The sequence below is a fragment of the Macaca nemestrina genome, chromosome 10, assembly GCF_043159975.1.
Source record: "Macaca nemestrina isolate mMacNem1 chromosome 10, mMacNem.hap1, whole genome shotgun sequence".
NCBI classification, from domain to species: Eukaryota; Metazoa; Chordata; class Mammalia; order Primates; family Cercopithecidae; genus Macaca; species Macaca nemestrina.
In genome coordinates, this window is record NC_092134.1 from 38,768,401 (window position 1) to 38,789,671 (window position 21,271).

Here is a 21,271-nt window from a genome sequence, read left to right on the forward strand (position 1 = left end):
AAGTGAAGAAAGTAAACCTCTGGTTTATCATCCAGGTTGTTCTCAACTCTCAGTGTTCGAATGAGTAAATGTATATAGCCTTTTATTAAAGTTTTTATATGTGTATGCACTAAATAAACAGTGACAGGAAAATTTGCTCTGAGTTTTATCCTGTTTCATTCTCTATTTCAAGAGAGTTTATTAATGATGTGAGTATTATTGAGAATATATATTCATAGAGACTTTCTACATTCTTTTAGTTGTCTTACCAGCTTATGAATACTTGCTGTTAAATGTGACTTTTCATCTTAGTAACATTGAATAGTACATTTTTCTCCTTAAAAAACACTAGGATTACAGTCAGACAATGAAATTCTCAAAGCAGCTGTTGAACACCACAAAGTGCTCTTAGTAGAAAAGGATCGTGAATTAATACGTAAAGTACAAGCTGCCAAAGAAGAAGGTTATCAAAAACTTGTGGTATTACAAGATGAAAAGTAAGTACTTAATTACCTTAGTTTGACTTAAATATCCTTGCAAATGAAAACATTTTGCTGTTATATCATCTTTATTATAGTTCTTGTAACATAATTATGATCTCTTGTTTTAGGTTAGAACTCGAGAACAGATTAGCAGATTTGGAGAAAATGAAAGTAGAACATGCTGTCTGGAGGCAATCTGAAAAGGATCAGTATGAGGAGAAATTGCGGGCTTCACAGATGGCAGAAGAGATCACCAGGAAGGAGCTTCAGAGTGTTAGGTGATATATACATAGATATTTAAAGTTTTTCATGTTGAAATAATGTCAGAGTTAACAAAATGATGTACAAGTAGTACAAAGAATTCCCATGTGCCCTTCACCCTTATCTCCCAAATATGGATACCTTATGTAACCATATTATAATAACCAAGATTAAGAAATTAATATGAATATCAGGAAATCAGACATTACTATTATAAAATCTATTAACTGTACTCAAATTTTACCAGTTGTCCCACTGATGTCTTTTTTCTGGTCTAAAACCCAATCCAGGATCACACATTGCATTTAGTTACTTTTAATATGGAACATATGAACACTTTGACAAATACTTGTCAGTATTTTGTATATCCTCTCTCAATTTGGTTTTGTATTGAATTTTTCATGGTTAAATTCAGGTTAGGCATTTTAAGGAAAACATCAAAGTCATGTGTCCTCAGTGCATCATATTAGGAGGTTCATGATTTGGCCCCTTAACTGGTGATTTTAACTTTGATCACTTGGTTAAGGTGCCATCTGCCATGTTTTTCCCCTATAAAATTACTATTTTTTTCCCTTTGTAATATATAATTATCTTGTGGTTGCCCATATGATATTTCAAGTCTATGTAAATATTCTCATATTTTGCCTTTATATATTCTTCCATTAATTTTAGTATCCATTGATAATTGTTATCTGAAACAGTTATAATTCTAGCGTTTGCCAAATGGTGATCTTTCCATTTCTGTGATCCTTCCACATTTATTAGTTGAAATTCTCCTGAAAGGAAGAGCTTTCCATTCTCGTCCAGATATATTTATATCACTATGGATTTATACATTCATATTTTTTCTATAGATTATAATATTTTGTTATAATATTTTGTGTTGCTCAACTTCTCTCAGATTTGACTATTGGAAGATCTTTCAAGTTGAATCCCATGTCCTTTTGACATAATCCCACGATTTATTGTGACTTTTTTCTATCATTACAGGATGTTCTATGATTCTCTTTCACTTTCCCTGCCCCAGCCCTGGAATTAAGCATTTCTCTGAGGTGCTTTGATTCCTTTTTAATTGGAGAATGGCATTTAGAAACCAAAATCTCAGCTCTAGGTATGCTTGTTGGTACTAGAGAGTCATTGCTTCTAGGTCCTCTCAGTGAACTGAAAAGTACACATTTATGTCTATTTCTTTATTTTTTTCTCTATATTAATAATCTTGAGTTTACATTGATATTTCCGGCTCCGTTCCAGCACCATGGAGTTCATTCTGGCCTTCCTCTTTTCATACTTGCAATTCTTTTGACAGTGAGAAAACTGATATTCATTATTCATACTGTATTTACTCAGTCCTAGAATATAAAATTGTTTTAGAATTGCTAACTCATCACTCAATGAAAAACAAACCCATTAACTTACATGTAATATTTGTGTATAGTTGTTTTTATCTTTAACCTTAGAGTATATAGTCAAAATATTGTTTTCCAAAGTTACTTATGATTTTTCTCCCTGAATTCTCCTTTAATGTGGTTTGTTATTCACTTATAAAGCAGGTTTATTCTTTCTGTTCTATTCTATTTTGAGTCCATACCTCATCCTTGTTTATTTATTTATTTATATATTGGGCTTTTGAAATATCTTCATGGTTCTAAAAGACAGAACTATAATATACCAAAAAACAAACAAACAAAAAATTTTAAAAAACCTCAAAAAGTTGCCACTTCCCACATCTGCTCTACCCTGTTCCCATTTCCCTCATCTTTTCTCCTCTGTCCTGCCCCTATGTGAGATTAATCTCATTAGTTTCTGGTTTAGACTTCCTACATTTTTTGTTGTTGTTGTTGTTCCTCACAAATATCAGATGTCATTGTATTTTTCCTTCTTTCTTATCAGTGTACCCTGGAAACTGCTTCAGATTAGTTCATAGAGATTAACCTCATTCTTTTTTATGGCTGCATAGCACTCCACTATGTGTTTCTGTCAGTGTTTAGTGAAACAATCTCTTAGGTTTATTTAGTTTCCAATATTTTGTCTTTTTTTTTTCCGAAACAGAGTCTTGCTCTGTTGCCCAGGCTGGAGGGCAGTGGGACGATCTTGGCTCACTGCAGCCTCTACCTCCGCCTCTGGGATTCAAGTGATTCTCCTGCCTCCTGAGCAGCTGAGATTGCAGGCATATGCCACCACAACTGGCTAAAATTTTGTATTTTTAGTAGAGGTGAGATTTCACCTTGCTGGCCAGGCTGCTGTCAAACTCCTGGCTTCAGTTGATCTGCCCACCTCGGGCCTCCCAGTGTACCGGAATTATAGGTGTTGAGCCACTGCACCTGGCCTCCAGTATTTTGTGATTACAACTGATGATGCAATCAATAATGTTGTACATGTAAATATTTTCATTTTCTGGAGATGTATCTTCAGGGTGAATTTCTGAAGTAAATTGGTGGGTCAAAAGGTAAATCATATGCAGTTTTGGATATGATTGGATATCATATCATATCCATATCCATATCACCAGTTTGGATATTGCCAAATTTCCATCCAAGAGAATTATATCACTTTGCATCTTAGTGTAGTTTAATTTGCATTTCTCACATTATAAATGAGATTGAGCAATGTTTCATTTGTTTAAAGGCCATTTTTACATCATTTTTGTATGAATTGTTTGTTCCTGTCTTTCCCTATTGTACTTGGTTTTTTTGGCCTTTTTTACCTTGCTTAATTTTTTTTTTTTAAATTAGCTTGCTTTTTAGGAGTTCTTTATATATCAGGATTAGGCTGCAGATATTTTCTGTCAGTGTGTGTCAGCAGTCTTCTGAGTTTGCTTCTGTTATTTTTTTGCTGTGCAAAAATTTTTATTATGTAATCAAATTTAATCTGTTACTGCTTCTGGGTATTAAGTCAGAGTTAGTAGTCTCTCCCTGAACTGAGGTTAAAGAGGAATTCACTTCTTTTTGCTTGTATGGTTTCATTTTTTACATTTAGTTCTGTGATCTATTTGAAGTGTATTTTTTTGTATGCTGTGAGGTATGGATTTAATTAGTTTTTTCTAAGTGGCTAATTGTCTCACACTTTTATTAAAAACCTGTCTTTGCCCCAGTGATTCATAATGATGCTTTTATTGTATTTTAAATTTCCATATATACTTGGATATATTTCTGGACTTTCTATTCTGTTTCATTCATCTGGTTGTCTGTTCATGTGCCATTTTACAATTAAAAAAAAAAATTTTGTTTCAATTTTTATTTAGAGACAGAGTCTGTGTTTGTTGCCCAGGCTGGAGTGCATGATCATGGCTCACTGTAACATTGAACTCCTGAGCTCAAGCAATCCTCCCTCCTCAGCCTCCCAAGTAGTTGGGACTTTAGGCGCCTGCACCATTATTATGATACTTTAATTATAGAGGCTTTATAGTATGCTTTAATATCTGGTGGTGGTACTCGGTCCTTAGAGTTTTTCTCTCAGTATTTTCCTAGCTAGTATTATATGTTTGTTTTTTCATATCAACTTGAATATTAATGTCTAGCTCCATAAAAAAGTTTGTTTGCAGTTTTATTGGGATTTCATTAATTTTTTTCCAATATTTGAAAATTGATAAAATACACATAAAAATAAAATCTTGCATCTTAACTAATTTTTTGTTTTATTTTGTTTTGTTTTTTGTTTTTTTTATCTTAACTAATTTTAAGTGTACAATTCAGTGGTATTGAATACATTCATATTGTGGAACCATCATTACCACCCATCTCCAGAGTTCTTTTCACCTTGTAAAACAAACTGTACCCATTAAACAATAACTTCCCATTACCCCATCCTCCCAACCCCGGGTAATCACCAGTTCACTTTCTGTCTTTTAGGATTTTTGACTACTCTACATACCTTTGTAAGTGGAATCAAGCAGTATTTGGCTTTTTTTGTTGTTTTTTTGTTTTTTGGGGGGGTTATTTTACTCAGCATGATGTCTTTTTTTTTTTTTTTTTTTGGACTGAGTTATTTTACTTAGCATGATGTCATTATTATTATTGTTATTATTTTGAGACAGAGTCTCGCTCTGTTGTCCAGGTTGGAGTGCATTGGCGTGATCTCAGTTTACTGCAACCTCCATCTCCTAGGTTCAAGCCATTCTCCTGCCTTAGTCTCCCAAGTAGCTGGGATTAAAGGCGCCTGCTACCAAACCTGGCTAATTTTTGTATTTTTAGTAGAGATGTGGTTTCACCATATTGGCCAGGCTGGTCTCGAACTCCTGACCTCAGGTGATCCGCCCACCTCAGCCTCCCAAAGTACTGAAATTACAGGTGTGAGCTACCACGCTTGACCTAATGTTCATTATTTTCTAAGGCTTAATGATATCTCATTTTGCGTATATACTGTATTTATTGATTTGTTTACAGACACCTGGATTGCTTCCACATTTTAGCTATTAATGATGCTGTTATGAACATGTGTGTACAAACATCTCCTTACAACCTTGGTTTCAGTTATTTTGGGTGTATATCCAGAAGAGGAATTACTGGATTATATTGTAATTCTGTTTATAATTTTTTGAGGAACTGCCATTCTGTTTTCTTCAGTGGCTGCACCATTTTAAATTCCCACCAAGAATGTACAAGCCTTCTGATTTCTCCATATCTTCACCAGCACTTATTTCATGTTTTTTAAAAACTTAATTGACACACAATTGTACATGTTTACAGGGTACAGTGTGATATTTTGATTCATGTATACAGTGTGTAATGATCAAATCAGGGTAATTAGCATATCCATCACCTCAAACATTTAATGCGTTCTTTCAATTGGGAACATTCAAAATCGTCTCTTCTAGCTCAAATATACAATAAATTAGTGCTAATTATAGTCAGCCTGTAGTGCTGTAGAACACCAGAAATTATTCTTCCTATCCAATAGTAATTTTGCATTTGTTAACCAACCTGTATCTTCCCTCCTCACTACCCTTCCAGCCTCTAGTAACCACTATTCTACTTTCTACTTCTATGAAACAAACTTTTTTAGCTTCCACTTGTGAGGACATGCAGTATATATCTTTGTGTGCCTGACTTACTTAATTAACCTATTGTCCTCCGTATTGTCCATGTTGCCATGAACGACAGGATTTCATACTTTTTTATTGCTGAATAGTATTCCGTTGTTTATATATGCCACATTTTCTTTATCCATCCGTCTGTTGATGGGCACTTAGGTTGATTCCATATCTTGGTTATTGTGAATAGTTCTGCAGTAAACATAGGAGTGCAGATATCACTTTGGTTTGGGCATATACCCAGTTGTGGAATTGCTGGGTCCTGTGGTAGTTCTGTTTCAGTTTTTTTTGAGACAGGGTCTCACTTTGTCACCCAGGCTGGAGTACAGTGGTATGGTCGTGGCTCACTATAACCTCTGCCTCCGAGGTTCAAGTGATTCTCTTGCCTCAGCCTCCCGAGCAGCCGGGATTACAGGTGTGTGCCACCATACCCGGCTAATTGATTGATTGATTGATTGTATTTTTTTGTAGAGACGGGGTTTCACTGTGTTGGCCAGGCTGGTCTCCAACTCTTGACCCCAAGTGATCCGCCTGCCTTGGCCTCCCAAAGTGCTGAGATTACACGCGTGAGCCACTGCACTTGGCCTGTTGTTAGTTTTTTGTCGAGCCTCCTTACTATTTTTCTTAATGGCTATACTAATTTACATCTGCACTAACAGTGTATTAGAGTCCCTTTTCTCCTCATTCTTGAAAACATTTGTTTTGTCTTTTTGACGGTAGGCATTCTAGCTGGTGAGATGAAATCTCATTGTGGTTTGATTTGCATTTCCCTGATGAATAGTTAGGTTGAACAATTTTTTGTAAATGTTTTTCATAAATTCATAAATCCATTCAGATCATTTGCCCATTTTTAAATGGAATTATTTGGGGCTTTTTGCCATTGAGTTGTTTGAGTTTCTTGTTTATTCTAAATGTTAATCCCTTGTCAGATAAATGGTTTGCAGGTGGGCCAGCTGTGATGGCTCACACCTGTAATCCCAGCACTTTGGGGAGCCAAGGCAGGCAGATCACCTGAGGTCAGGAGTACAAGATCAACCTGACCAACATGGTAAAACCCCGTCCCTACTAAAAATACAAAATTAGCTGGGCCTGGTGGTGTGCACCTATAATCCCAGCTACATGGGAGGCTGAGGCAAGAGAATTGCTTGAACCTGGGAGGCAGAGGTTGTGGTGCGCTGAGACCATGCCATTGCACCCCAGCCTGGGCAAAAAGAGTGAAACTCTGTCTCAAAAAAAAAAAAAAAAAAAAGGTTAGTTTGCAGGTATTAATATTTTCTCCCATTGTATAGATTGTCTCTTTACTCTGTTAATTGTTTCCTTTGTTGTGCAGAAACTTTGGTTTGATACAATCTCATTTATCTATGTTTGCTTTTGTTGCCTGCATTTTCTGTTGTTATGGTTGTTTTATTTATTTTGTTTTTGTATTTATATACAGGATGGTGTTTTGCTGTGTTGCCCAGGCTGGATTGCAGTGGGTATTCACCGGTGCAATGCTACTATTCTTCAGCATAGAGTTTTGACCCACTCTGTTTCTGACCTGGGTCAGGTCAGCCCTCCTTAGGCATTCTGGTGGTCCTCTACTCCTGGGAGGTCATTATCCTGATGCGAAACTTAATGTGGATGCCCGATTGGAATAGCACACTATAGCACCTACAGCACAAAATTTCTGGACTCAGGTGATCCTCTTGCCTCAGCTTCCCAAGTAGCTGGGACTATAGGCATGTGCCACCATGCCCAACTTGTTGCCTGTGTTATTGAGGTCTTACCCGTAAAATCTTCACCCAGGGCAATGTCCTGAAGTCTTTTCCTTGTGGTTTCCTCTAGTAGTTTCATAGTTTGGGACCTCATACTTAAGTCTTTGATTTTTATATATGATGAGAGATGGACCTAGTTTTAATTCTTCTGCATTTGGATATGCAGTTTTCCCAGAATCATTTATTGAAGAGGCTGACCTTTCCCCAATGTATTTTCTTGGTGCTTTTGTTGAAAATCAGTTACCTGTAAATATGTGGAATTATTTTTGACTTCTCTATTCTGTTTCGTTGGTGGGTGTATCTGTTTTTATGCCAGTACTATGGTGTTTTTGTTACTATAGCTTTGTAACATATTTTGAAGTCAGATAGTGTGATAGATATCTCCAGCTTTGTTCTTTTTACACAGGATTGCTTTGACTCTTTGGAATCTTGTGACTCCATGCAAATTTTAAGATTTTTAAAAAAAATTTCTGTGAAGAAATTAATTGGTAATATGGTAGAAATTGCATTGACTGTGATCACTTTTGGTAGTATGGTCATGTTAACAGTATTAATCTCCCAATCTGTGAACATGAGATTTCTTTTCATTTTTTGGTGTCTTCAATTTCTTTAATCAGTATTTTATAGTTTTCCTTCTAGAGATCTTTTACCTCCTTGGTTAAATTTATTCATAGGTATTTTAATTTTTATAATAAAGAAGATTTCTTTCTTTTCCAGTTAGTTTGTTAAGTATGTAGAAATGCTACTGATTTTTGTATGTTGAGTTTTTTTATCCTGAAACGTTAATGAATTACAAGTTCTAAGAGCTTTTTGGTAGAATATTTAGGTTTTTCTGTATATTAAGATAATGTCACCTCAAGTGGACAGTTTTGACTTCTTTTTTATTTGGAAGCCATTTATTTCTCTCTTATGTCTAATTGCTTTGGCTGAGATTTTCAGTGCTGTGTTGAATAAGATTGACGAGGGTGGACATCCTTGTATTGTTCCGGTTCTTAGAGGAAAAGCTTTCAACGTTTTTTTGTTCAGTATGTTGTTAGTTGTGGTTTTGTCATATATGGTATTCATTGTATTGAGGTATGTTTCTTTTATACCTAATTTTTTTTAGTTTTTGTCATGAAGGAAAGCTGAATTTTTATCAGATGCTTTTTCTGCATGTATTGAAATTATCCTTTTTTTCTTCATTCAGTTGATATGATGTATCACATTTATTGATTTGCATATGTTGAACCATCCTTGCATACCTGTGATAAATCCAACTTGATCATGGTGAATAATCTTTTTAATGTGTTGCTGGATTTGGTTTGCTAGTGTTTTACTGAGGGTTTTTGCATCTGTATTTATTAGGAATACTGGCCATAGTGCTCTTTTTTTTGTTGTGTCCTGGTCTGGTTTTGGTGTCAGGGTAATGCTGGCCATATAGAATGAGTTTGGAAGATTTCTCTCCCTTTCAATTTTCGGGAGTAGTTTGAGAAGAATTAGTATTAGTTCTTTTTTAAAAGTTTGGTAGAATTCAGCAGTGAAGCCATCTAGTCCTGGGCTTTTTTTCTTGGGAGACTTTTTATTGATGATGCAGTCTTGTTACTCATTATTGATCTGTTCAGGTTTTGTATTTCTTTCTGTTTCAATCTTGACAGGTTTTGTGTGTTTAGCAATTTATCCATTTTCTCTAGGTTTTCCAATTTGTTGTCCTACAGTTGCTCATAATAGTCTCTAATGATCTTTAGTATTTCTGTGGCATCAGCTGTAATGTCTGCTTTTTCATTTTTTATTTTATTTATTTGGGTCTTCTCACTTTTAGTTAGTCTAGCTAATGTTTTGTCAATTTTGTTTTTTCAAAAAACCAACATTTTGTTGATACTTTATAGTTTTTTAGTCTTCTTTTTTGTAAATTTCTGTACTGATTTTTATGTTTTATTTCTCTCTACTAACTTTGGGTTTTGTTCTTGTTTTTCTAGTTCCCGGGGGAACATGATTATGTTGTTAATTTGAAGTTTTTGTAGTTTTTTGATGTAGGCATTTATTGGTATAAACTTTTAATTCTGCTTCTGTGGTATTCATTGCATAGGTTTTGGTATGTTGTATTTTTGTTTTTATTTATTTGTTTTTAAGAAATTTTTCTATTTACTTGGTTTTTTTTGTTTGTTTGGTTTTTTGAGACAGAGTCTCACTCTGTAGCCAGGCTGGAGTGCAGTGGCATGATCTCAGCTCACTGCAGCCTCTGCCTCCCAGATTCAAGCAATTCTCCTGCTTCAGCCTCCCGAGTAGCTATGACTACAGGCGCATGCCACCACACCCATCTGATTTTTGTATTTTTAGTAGAGACAGTGCTTCACCATGTTGGCCAGGATGGTTTCGATCTCTTGACCTTGTGATCCTCCCGCCTCAGCCTCCCAAAGTGTTGGGATTACAGGTGTGAGCCACCACACCCGGCCTCTAGTTTATTTTTTAATTTCCTCCTTGACTCATTGGTCATTCAGGAGCGTGTTATTTAATTTTCATGTATTTGTACACCTTTCAGAGTTCTTCTTGTTGCTGATTTCTAGTTTTATGTTGCTGTTGTCAGAAAATATACTTGATATGATATTGATTTTTAAAAATTTATTGAGACTTGTTTTGTGGCCTAACATATGGTCTGTCCTGTGGAATACTCCATGTTCTGATAAGAAGAGTGAATATTCTGGCCAGGCATGGTGGCTCATATCTGTAATCCCAGCACTTTGGGAGACCAAGGTGGGCAGATCACTTGAGGTCAGGAGTTGGAGAGCAGCCTGGCCAAAATGGTGAAACCTTGTCTCTACTAAAAATACAGAAAAAAATTAATTGGGCTTGGTGGTGTGTGACAGTAATCCTAGCTACTCGAGAGGCTGAGGCACAGGAACCCAGGAAGTAGAGGTTACAGTGAGCCGAGATTGTGCCACTGCCCTCCACCCTGGGTACCAGAGCAAGACTCCATCTCAAAAAAAAAAAAAAAAAAAAAGAAGGAGAAGAAGAAGAATGAGTATTCTGCATTCTGCAGCTACTGGATGAAGTGTTTTACAAGTGTCTGTGGAGTCCATTTGGTCTACAGTGTAGTTTAAATTCTATTTTTCTTTCTAGGTGATCCGTCTTATGCTGAGAGTGGGATATTGAAGTCCTCTACTATTACTGCATTGGTGTCTGTCTTTCCCCTTAGATAATAATTATATTTGCTTTAATATATCTTGGTTCTCTGGTGTTTGATGCATACATATTTACTATTGTTAATCCTCTTGCTGAACTGTTTTTTTTTTCCATTATATAATGAACTTCCTTGTCTCTTTACAGCTTAAAAACTTTTTTTTACAGTTTCTTTTTACAAGGTGACAAACTTTTCACAGTTTTTGATGTAAAGTTTATTTTATCTAAGTAAGTTACTTCTGTTCATTTTTGGTTTCTCTTTGCATGGAGTTTTTGTTTGTTTGTTTGTTTGTTTGTTTTCCCACTTCATTTTCAGAGTATGTATGTCTTTATGGGTGAAGTGAGTTTCCTTTAGGCAGCATGTATTTCGGCTTTGAGTTTTTATGCCTTTACCCAGTCTATGTGTCTTAATTGGGGGATGTAATCTGTTTACATTCAAAGTTATTCTTGATAGGCAAGGACTTAGTCCTGTCATTTTGTTAATTGCTTTCTGGTTGTACTGTAGATCTTCTGTTTCTTTCTTGCTCTCTTAATTGTTTATATTTGTGATTTGGTGGATTTCTGTAGTGACAAAGTTTGATTTCTTTCTCATTTGTATATCTATCTGCTCTACTAGTGAGTTTTATTCTTGCATGTTTTCATAATGATAGTCATTGTCTTTTCATTTTCAGTTGTAGGACTCCCTTAAGAATTTCTTGTTGAGTAGGGGTAGTGGTGATGAATTCTCTCAGTTTTTGCTTTTCTGAGAAAGACTTTGTTTTTTCTTCATTTCTGAAGGATAGTTTTGTTGGGTATAGTATTTTTGAATGGAAGTTATTTTTCTTTCACTACTTTTGAGTATATCATTCTGTTCTGTTCTTGCCTATAAGGTTTCTCTTGAGAAATCTGTTTGTCTCATGGGGATTTTCTTACTTGATGCTTTTTTCTTGTTGTTTATGGAATTCTTTGATTTGATTTTTGATGTTTGAGTATAGTGTGCCTTGCAGAGGACCTTTTTGGGTTGAATCAGTTTGGGGTCTTTGAGCTTTTTGGATTTGGATATTCATCTCTCTCCTAAGACTTGGAAACTCTATCTACAGTTACGATTTTGTTTACAACATTTTTGATACCGTTTCCCATCTCTTATTCTTCTGGAATTTTATGATGTGAATATGTGTTTACTTAATGGTGTCGCATGAGTCTCATAGGCTTTCTTCATCCCTTTTATTCTTTATTATTATTTGTCTGACTGGATTATTTTAAAAGACCTGTCTTAATGTTCAAAAATTCTTTCTCCTGCTTGATCTAAACTGTTGCTGAAATTCTTGATTGTATTTTTATTTTTGTTCATGAAATTCTTCAGCTACAAGGATTCTGTTTGGTTCTTTTTTATGATATCTATCTCTCTAAAATTTCTCATTCATATCATGATTTTTTTCTGATTTTGTTGAATTTTGTATCTGTATTCTCTTGTATCTTTCCAAGTTTCCTTAACATTGTTATTTCAAATTTCTTTTCAGGCATTTTTTAGATTTCTTTTTCATTAGGGTCTATTACTGGAGAATTATTGGGTTCCATTTGAGGTGTCATGTTTTCTTTTTCATATTTCTTTTTTTTTTTTGAGACAAAGTCTCGTACTGTCACCCAGGCTGGAGTGCAGTGGTGCATTCTTGGCTCACTTCAACCTCTGCCTCCCGGGTTCAAGTGATTTTCCTGCTTCAGCCTCCCAAGTAGCTGGGATTACAGGTACCCGCCACCAAGCCCGGGTAATTTTTTGTATTTTTAGTAGAGACGGGTTTCACTTTGTTGGCCAAGCTGGTCTCAAACTCCTGACCTTGTGATCTGCCTGTCTTGGCCTCCCAAAGTGCTGGAATTACAGGCATGAACCACCACGCCTAGCTTTTTTCATGTTTCTTGTGTCCCTAAGTTATTAGGTGCATCTGGTAGAACAGTTGCCTCTATTTTATGGAGTAGCCTTTGTAAGGAAGGACTTTTTCCTGTATATTTGTCATGCAGTATTGTTTGGGTAGGTGCTTTGGCTTTGTTTCTGGATTAGTGCAGTAATGTAGTCTCCATGTGATATCTTTGGCTGTAATTCGCGTCAGCAGTGTCTGCAAGTACCTCAGTGGTCTCTACTGTGGGTTTTTGTTGAGTGAGTCTCATGTCTTTGCTGCTGATAGGGGCCTCTAGCTGGAACAGTTCTCAGGTTTTGGGTGGTGGGTACTCATTGGGTGTGGTGGCTTTGCCAGTTGTGGGGTGGGGTTGCCAGTGGTGGCTGTTGCCAGATGGGTCCATCCTTGGTCCCTACAGGTATGTGGAGTGCATTTCTGCTTCACCAGTTGTGGGAATGGGATTGCTGGCAGTGGCTGGCAGCTAGTTCTTAAACCCTAGGGACTGCATGCACCAGCGCCCTTGGTCTTGGAGGTGGCCTCCCTGCTGTGCTAGATTGCTTGTTCCTTTAGGTCCACTATACCAGCTCAGGTGCTGGAGTTTTGGCTTTACTGCTCTGTGTAGCTGAGGTTGTGGTGTTGGACCCTTTTATTTGGTTGTGGTGTGATTACAGTGGGACCCTTCAGATGTGGAAATACCAGGTCTGTTAAACCCCACGGCAGCATGTATTTTAGCATTGGCTCGGTTCTCAAAATGGTGCATGCTGTAGCAGCTTGGGTTACAGGGAGTAGGGGTATGCAGTGTGTGTGCCTTCTCTGGAGCAATGTAACCACGTGGACTCCAGACAGCTCCCTGTACTGGATTCAGGGCCTGTTAGGACTCTAGGGCTCTTCTGTAGCTAGGTTTACACATGTCCACAGTGGTATTAGGGACTGCTAAGGAACTCCTACGTACCATTTCTCGCACAATGGGGAGTCTTTCTTGGTTCTGAGCCAGTCCCAGCTGGGTGCTTTGCTTTCTTCTCTATGCTGCCATCTCAAGTTTCCATGATTAAGTGGATTTTTTTTCCCTTTCATGTAAATTCTGTTGTTCTCCCTTGGAAACTCTACTTGAAGTGCAGTTATTTACTTGTTATTTTGGACCTTTGTGGAGGAGTGTTGGTCCTCTAGTCAGTCATCTTAATGATGTCTTCCTCATGTTTTTTTGATAGTAGCCATCCTAATAGATGTGAGGTAGTATCTCATTGTAGTTTTGATTTGCATCTTTCTAATGATTAGTAGTGTCAAGCATCTTTTAATATGCCTGTTAGCCACTTGTATATCTTTTTTGAGAAACAGCTAGTCAAGTTCTTTGCCCATTTAAAATTTTTATTTTTTATTTTTGTTTAGTTTTTCTCTGTATATTCTGGATATTAATGCCTTATCAGATATATGATTTGCAAATATTTTCTCCTATTCTGTAGTATTTTGCTCTGTTGATAAATATCTTTTGTGCAGAAAAACTTATTTTCATGGAGTTCATTTTGTCTGTGTTTTTGTTGTTGTTATTGTTATTGCCTATGTATTTCGTGTCATATCCAAGAAATCATTACCAAATCAAATTCCATGAAGCCTTTCCCCCATCATTTCTTCTAAGAGTTTTATAGTTTTAGGTTGTACATTTAGACCTTTGATCCATTTTAAATTAATTTTCCTATATAGAGTTAAAGAGAGCTCCAAGTTCATTCTTTTATATGTGTGTATCCAGTTTTCCCAGCACTGTTTGTTGACAACATTGCCCTTTTTTAATTGAGTGACCTTGGTACTCTTGTCAAATTCATTTGACCCTATATGGGAAGGTTTATTTCCGCATTCTGTATTCTATTCCAGTTGCTTATATGTTGGTCATTATGTCAGTGCCACACTATTTTGATTATTATAACTTTGCAATAAATTTTGAAATAAGGAAGTGTGAGTTCTCTAGCTTTGTTCTTCAGGAGTATTTCATCTACTTGGGTTCCCTTGAGATTCCATATGAATTTTAGGATAGATTTTTCTATTTCTTTACAAAGTACTGGGATTTTGATAGGAATTGCATTGATTCTGTAGATTATTTTTGGTAGTATTGACATCTCAACATTAAATCTTTCAATTTATGAACATGGGATGTGTTTCCATTTATTTTAATTTCTGTTAGCAATGTCTTTTAGTTTTCTAAGTATTTCACCTCCTTGGTTCAGTTAATTTTTATATATTCTTTTTGATGCTGTTGTAAATGGAATTATTTTCTTCATTTTCCTTTTCATATTATTCATTGTTAGTGTATAGAGATGCAGCTAATTTTTGTTTGTTGGCTTTGTATTCTGCTACTTTGCTGAATTCATTGTCTTTCTCTTGCCTAATAGCTCTGGCTAGAACTTCCAGTTTCATGTCGAATGGAAGTGGCAAAAGTGGGAGTACTTGTTTTATTCCTGATCTTAAAGGAAAACATTTCAGAGTATCACCATTGCTTATGATACTCACTGTGGCTTTTTAATGTATGGCTTTATTATGTTGAGGTAGTGTCCTTCTATTCCAAGTTTGTTAGTGTTTTTATCCTGAAAGGGTGTTGAATTTTGTCAAATGCTTTTTCTGTATCAGTTGAGATGATCATGCATTTTTTTCTTCATTCTTTTAGTATGGTGTATTATTAGGTTGTTGCGAAAGTACTTGTGGTTTTGGACCATGAATTTTAAATCAGTGTAACTAGGCTCAAACACATCTTTATTAATCAAAATAGGAACCATTGCAGTCAACACTTTTTTGCCAATAAGTTTGTTTATTCTTGTAGTATAAAAATCCATGCTTGGGTATTCGACAAACCTTTTTTTTTTTTTGAGACAGTCTTGCTCTTGTCGCCCAGGCTGGAGTGCAGTGACACAATCTTCGTTTACTGCAACTTCCACCTCCTGGGTTCAAGCGATTCTCCTGCCTCAACCTCCTGAGTAGCTGGGATTATAAACACCCGCCACCACGCCTAGCTAATTTTTGTATTTTTAGTAGAGACAATGTTTCAAGATGTTGGCTAGGCTGATCTCGAAGTCCTGATTTCAGGTGATCCGCCTAGCTCGGCCTCCCAAAGTGCTGGGATTACAAGTGTGAGCCACCACACCTGGTGGGATTAGACAAACACTTAGAAAGCATTTTGTGCATCCTGCTCGTTGTGGAAGGATTTTCCCTGCAAAAAGTTGTTGAGATGCTTAAAGAAGTCATAGTCAGTTGGCAAGAGGTCAGGTGACTATGGCAGATGAGGCAAAACTTCGTAGTGCAGTTCGTTCAACTTTTGAAGCATTGGTTGTGTGACATACAGTCGGACATTGTCGTAGAGAAGAATTGGACCCTTTCTGTTGATCAATGCCGGCTGCAGGCACTGCAGTTTTCAATTCATCTCATCGATTTGCTGAGCATACTTCTCAAATGTAATGGTTTCCTCGGGATTCAGAAAGCTGTAGTGGATCGGACTGGCAGCAGACCACCAAACAGTGACCATGAGCTTTTTTGCACAAGTTTGGCTTTGGGAAGTGCTCTGGAGCTGCTTCTCTGTCCAGCCACTGAGGTGGTCATCGCCGGTAGTCGTATGAAACCCACTTTTTGTCGCATGTCACAATCTGCTTGAGAAATAGTTGTTGTTGCATAGAATAAGAGAAGATGACACTTCAAAATGACGGTATTTTTAAATTTTCACTCAGTTCATGAGACACCCACTTAACTAGCTTTTTCACCTTTCCAGATTGCTTCAAATGCCAAATGACCATAAAATGGTTGACATTGAGTTCTTTGGCAGCTTCTTGTGTAGTTGTAGAGGATCAGCTTCAACGATTGCTCTCAGTTGGTCATTGTCAACTTCTGATGGCTGGCCACTGTGCTCCTCCTTTTGAAAAGTAGACCTCTTTTTCTTTTTAGATTTTTTTCTATTTCAATGCTTATTTCCCCTTTGTTATTTTTTGTTCTCTACGTGTGCTTTCTTCCTTTCTTTCTTGGTCAAGTCAGCCACTGCTTCGTATATATATATTTTTATATTGTGGTAAAATATACATAAAATTTACCATTTTAACTATTTTAAAACGTACAGTTCAGTGCATTCATTTAAATTAGGATTTTGATTTATTAATTAGATCAACTGGTTTCCCATTTTCTAACTCATTAATTTCTGTTTTTATCTGCTGGTTCTTTGCCCTTAAAAAGTTTGTATAGTTTTATTGTTGTCATTTAATGTACCTAAAATAAAATTCACCCATTTTGTATACAGTTGTACAGTCATCACCACAATAAAAATATGGAATAGTTACATCACCCCAAGTTTCCTCATGTCTCTTTATAGTTGACTTCCTTTCCTGAGTCCCAGCATTAGGCAACCTGTGACTTATCCATGCTCTGAGTGTATCAGTACCTCGTATGTTTATTGCTGATTAGTATTCATTGGATAAATATAATATGATTTATTTATTCTTCTCTTGATGGACAAATGTCGGGTTGTTTTTAGTTTGGGGCTATTATGAATAATGCTGCTGTGAACATTCATTTACAAGTCTTTTTGTGGAAATACGTTTTTATTCTCCTAGTTAAATACCTAGAAATGGGATTACTAAGTCATATGGTAAGTATATGTTTACTTTTATAACATACAGAAATACTGTTTTCCAATGTAGAAACACTTGACAAAGTTTTTTTCGTTCCAACTAGCAGTATATGAGGATTTTGTTTGTTTTACATCCTTACTGATACTTGTTATTTTCAGTCTTAATAATTCCAATTGGATATGTTGTAACATGTCACCTGTGGTCTTAATTTGATTGTCTCTGTGACTAGTGGTGGTTAGCATCTTTTTATGTGCTTATAAGCTACTTCTGTGAAGTTTCTGTTCAACTGTTTTGCCCACTTTTTACATTCAGAAGTTATCTTATAATAGTTATTTATGTGTTACACATATAAGCTCTTTCTTAGATACATATTTTACAGGTATTTTCTCCTTATCTATGACTTGCCTTTTCATTTACTCAATTGTGTATGTATATGTATGTGTGTGTATATATATGTGTGTGTGTATATATATTTATTTGATTATCTCTGTTACTAGTGGTGGTTAGCATCTTTTTGTGTGTTTGTTTATTTTTTGATATAGGATCTTGCTCTGTTGCCCAGGCTGGAGTGCCGTGGTACCATCTCAGCTCACTGCAGCCTCTGCCTCCTGGGCTCAAGTGATCCTCCCACCTCAACCTCCCGAGTAGCTGGGACTACAGGTGTGCGACACCGTGCTTGGCTAAATTTTATATTTTTAGCAGAGACAAGGTTTTTCCATGTTTCCCAGACTGGTCTCGAATTCCTGAGCTCAAGTGATCTGCCTGCCTTGGCCTCCCAAAGTGTTGGGATTACAGGCATGAGCCCACTGCACCTGGCCACATTTACTTAATTGTGTATATTGAAAGTGGATTTTATAAAATCTACTTGTGTGGTGTTTTTTTCCTGTGTTTTCACACCACAACATTGCAGAAAACTTCTGTGACCAAATGTATGGATTTCTACCCATCAACAAGTAAGCATTCATTTCTGCAGTGGACACCAGCCTGACATCTTCTACTCTAATTTGATTCTGCTGCTCTCTACATGGAGATAGCATCAGATCCTGTGGGTTGAAGGCTTTTCCCATTTCAGACACCAGTCTCACTTTCGGACCTCTGGAACTTCTGACTGACCAACTTTTTAAGTTGGGGTTTCCATAACCTTCTCTTTCAGCTAAATTTACTAGAGTTGTTCACAAGCTTAAGGAAACCCTTTATGTTTCCCAGGTTTTTGAAGAGGATATTTTTAAAGGATACAAATAAACAGCTAGATGAAGAAATAATAGGCCAGGTACAGTGGCCCATGCCTGTAATCCCAGCACTTTGGGAAGCTGAGGTGGGTGGATCACCTGAAGTCAGGGTTTGAGACCAACCTGACCAACATGGTGAAACTCTGTCTCTACTAAAAATACAAAAAAATTAGTTGGGCATGGTGGCAGGTACCTGTAATCCCAGCTACTCAGGAGGCTGAGGCAGGAGAGTTGCTTGAATCTGGGAGGTAGAGGTTGCAGTGAGCCGGGATCGGCCATTGCACTCCAGCTTGGGCAGCACAGCAAGACCCCATCTCAAAAAAAAAAAAAAAAAAAAAAAAAAAAAAAGGAAAGAAAAGAAAAGAGAAAAGAAGAAAAGAAATAATAGGGTAAGGTCTCAAGGGTCCAGAGCTCAGGAGCTTCTTCTGTTCCTCTGAAGTTGGGGTGTGCCATTCTTCTAGCACATGGGTGAGTTCTTTTACCTTCATGTAATCCTCTATGAGTTCAGCTGTCTGGAGGCTTGCGGTACCCTGTCCTCTTGAGTCTTTTTTGGAGACTTCATTGGATAGACATGATTGAAGAATGGACAGTCGTATGGAAATCTTATTGGACAAAAAGGGCATGACCTAATACTAACAGACTGTGCAGAGAATCGTAACAAGTCCTGTGTGTTTAGATTCTTCTTGGCCGCTCTGTGTAGCATTATTTCCTCCTGGGTAAGGGGCAGGACCTCTTCAGAAATGGGGGTCTAATGACCTACTGTCAGATAAGGTAATTCAGAGGATTTTTTTATGACCAGCTCCAAGACAGAAAGGTGGGGGAAGATTAGAGTATATTTTTAGTGTGTGTGGCCTGCCTTGGGGAGAAAAAGGTGCAGGTAAAAGGAGGACAGAAGGTCAGAGAGAGATTCTGTTTTCTGAGGTCTGTTTCTGAGGCCCAGAGCACCCCAGTACTACAACCAAAGACTGTCTTTCACCTTTTATCACTGTGAGGCTGTTTTGAAGCTGCCTCCTGAACCATGAACAAAGGGCCAAATATGGTTAACAAAAGATATGCGTATTGTTTTAGTCCCTTAGGAAATGTGGACAAGGGCTATGGAAGTTATGAGCCAGGAACCATGGATGTAAACCCATATGTATATATGTAAACCAATATATATACATCATAATACCACACCACACCACTTTATCAATTTTTTTCTTGTTTGTATTTTTTGTGTTCTCTTCAAGACTTTGCCTAATTCTGTGTTAAAAAGATATTTGTTTTCTTCTAAAACGTTAATATTTGGTTTTTACCTTTAGATTTTAAGGTCTAATTCATGTTAACTTTTATGTGGTGTAAGGTAATGGTACACATAAGCTTTTTATTTTCATGTAGGTATCCAGTTATTCCAGCACCATTTTTTGAAGACTGTCTTTTCCCCCATTGAATTACAGGTGTGAGTCTATTTCTGGACTCTGTTCTATTTTACTGATCTTTGTCTTTACACCAATATCATACCATTTTGATTAATGTAGCTTTATAGTAAGTTTGATTCAGGTAGTGCACGTCCTCTACCTGGTTCTTTTTTGTCTAAATTATTTTGGCTTTTCTAGGTCCTTTGCCTTTCAAATATTAATTTTTTAATCAGTTTTTTACCTTTTTAAAAAAATCTTGTTAAAATTTTAACTGGGATTGTATTGAATTTTTAGATCAATTTGAGGGGACTTGTTACCTTAACAATATTGAGTCTTCCAATCCAAAAATATCATACATCTCTCCATTTATTTAGGTTTCCTTTCTGTCATCAGTGTGTTGCAGTTTTCATTGTATAAATCATGCTCATCTTTTATTCAGTTTCATTTCTAAATATATTGTAAATGGAGTTCATTTTGACTTAATTGTTCATTGCATATAGAAATATAGTTTACTTTTATGTATTGATCTTGAATCCTGTGACCTCACTAAAGTCACATATTTTCTAATAGCTGCTTTGTTGATTTCTTAGAGTTTTCTAAGGTCATGTTATATACCTTGGGCTTTCTTTTAGTTTACTTTGTTCATTTGGTTGTTTTTGAGTTGACAATTTAATTTTACTACAGTTTATTCTTTCATTCTTATTGGTAAGAGTATTTAGTGCTAATAATTTTCTTCTCATCACTACTTTAACTGTATTCCATAAATTATGATTATATAGTGTTTTAATTATTTTTAAAGAAATTCACTAATTTTAATTTGTATTTTTCTTTCTGCCAAAGAGTTATTTAACAGAAGATGTAATAGTTTGCTAAGTCTGCCATAATAAAATACCACAGATGGGTGATCAAACAACAGGAATTAATTTTCTTACAGTTTTTGGAGACTAGAAGTCATAGATTAAGGTATTGCCTGGCTTGGTTTCTCCTAAGACCTCTCTTCTTGACTTGCAGGTGGCCACCTTATTCTCACTTTGTCCTCACGTGGCCTTTTCTCTGTGCCTTTGCATCTGCTTGTGTCTATCCTTTTTTTTTTTTTTTTTTTTGAGATGGAGTCTTGCTCTGTCGCCCAGGCTGGAGTGCAGTGGCGCAATCATCTCGGCTCACTGCAAGCTCCGCCTTCCGGGTTCACGCCATTCTCCTGCCTCCGGAGCAGCTGGGACTACAGGCGCCTGCGACCACGCCCGGCTAATTTTTTGTGTGTTTGTTAGTAGAGACAGGGTTTCACCGTGTTAGCCAGGATGGTCTCGATCTCCTGACCTCCTGATCCGCCCACCTTGGCCTCCCAAAGTGCTGGGATTACAGGCGTGAGCCACCACGCCCGGCGTGTCTATCCTTTTTATAAGGACACTAGTCATTGGATTAGGGCCCACCCATATGACTTTAACCTTAATTGTCTCTTTAAAGGCCCTGTCTCCAAATGTAGTCATATCTTGAAGGAACATGTTTCAGTCTATAACA

General features: G+C 36.7%; 1 protein-coding gene across 11 annotated transcripts in view; it reads left to right on the forward strand.

Annotated features, from left to right (window-relative positions):
* Positions 1-21,271, forward strand: part of LOC105483699 (centrosomal protein 83) — a 186,228-nt gene that overhangs the window by 90,322 nt on the left and 74,635 nt on the right. For all 11 annotated transcript variants that reach the window (XR_011608961.1, XR_011608962.1, XR_011608963.1 and 8 more), the window contains 2 exons: positions 332-476; positions 590-739. Coding sequence is in view for 7 of the 11 variants with exons in the window: in XM_011744689.3 (XP_011742991.2) it covers positions 332-476; positions 590-739 (295 nt within the window). In the remaining 4 variants the exon portion in view is untranslated. The remainder of the gene's footprint in view (positions 1-331; positions 477-589; positions 740-21,271) is intronic.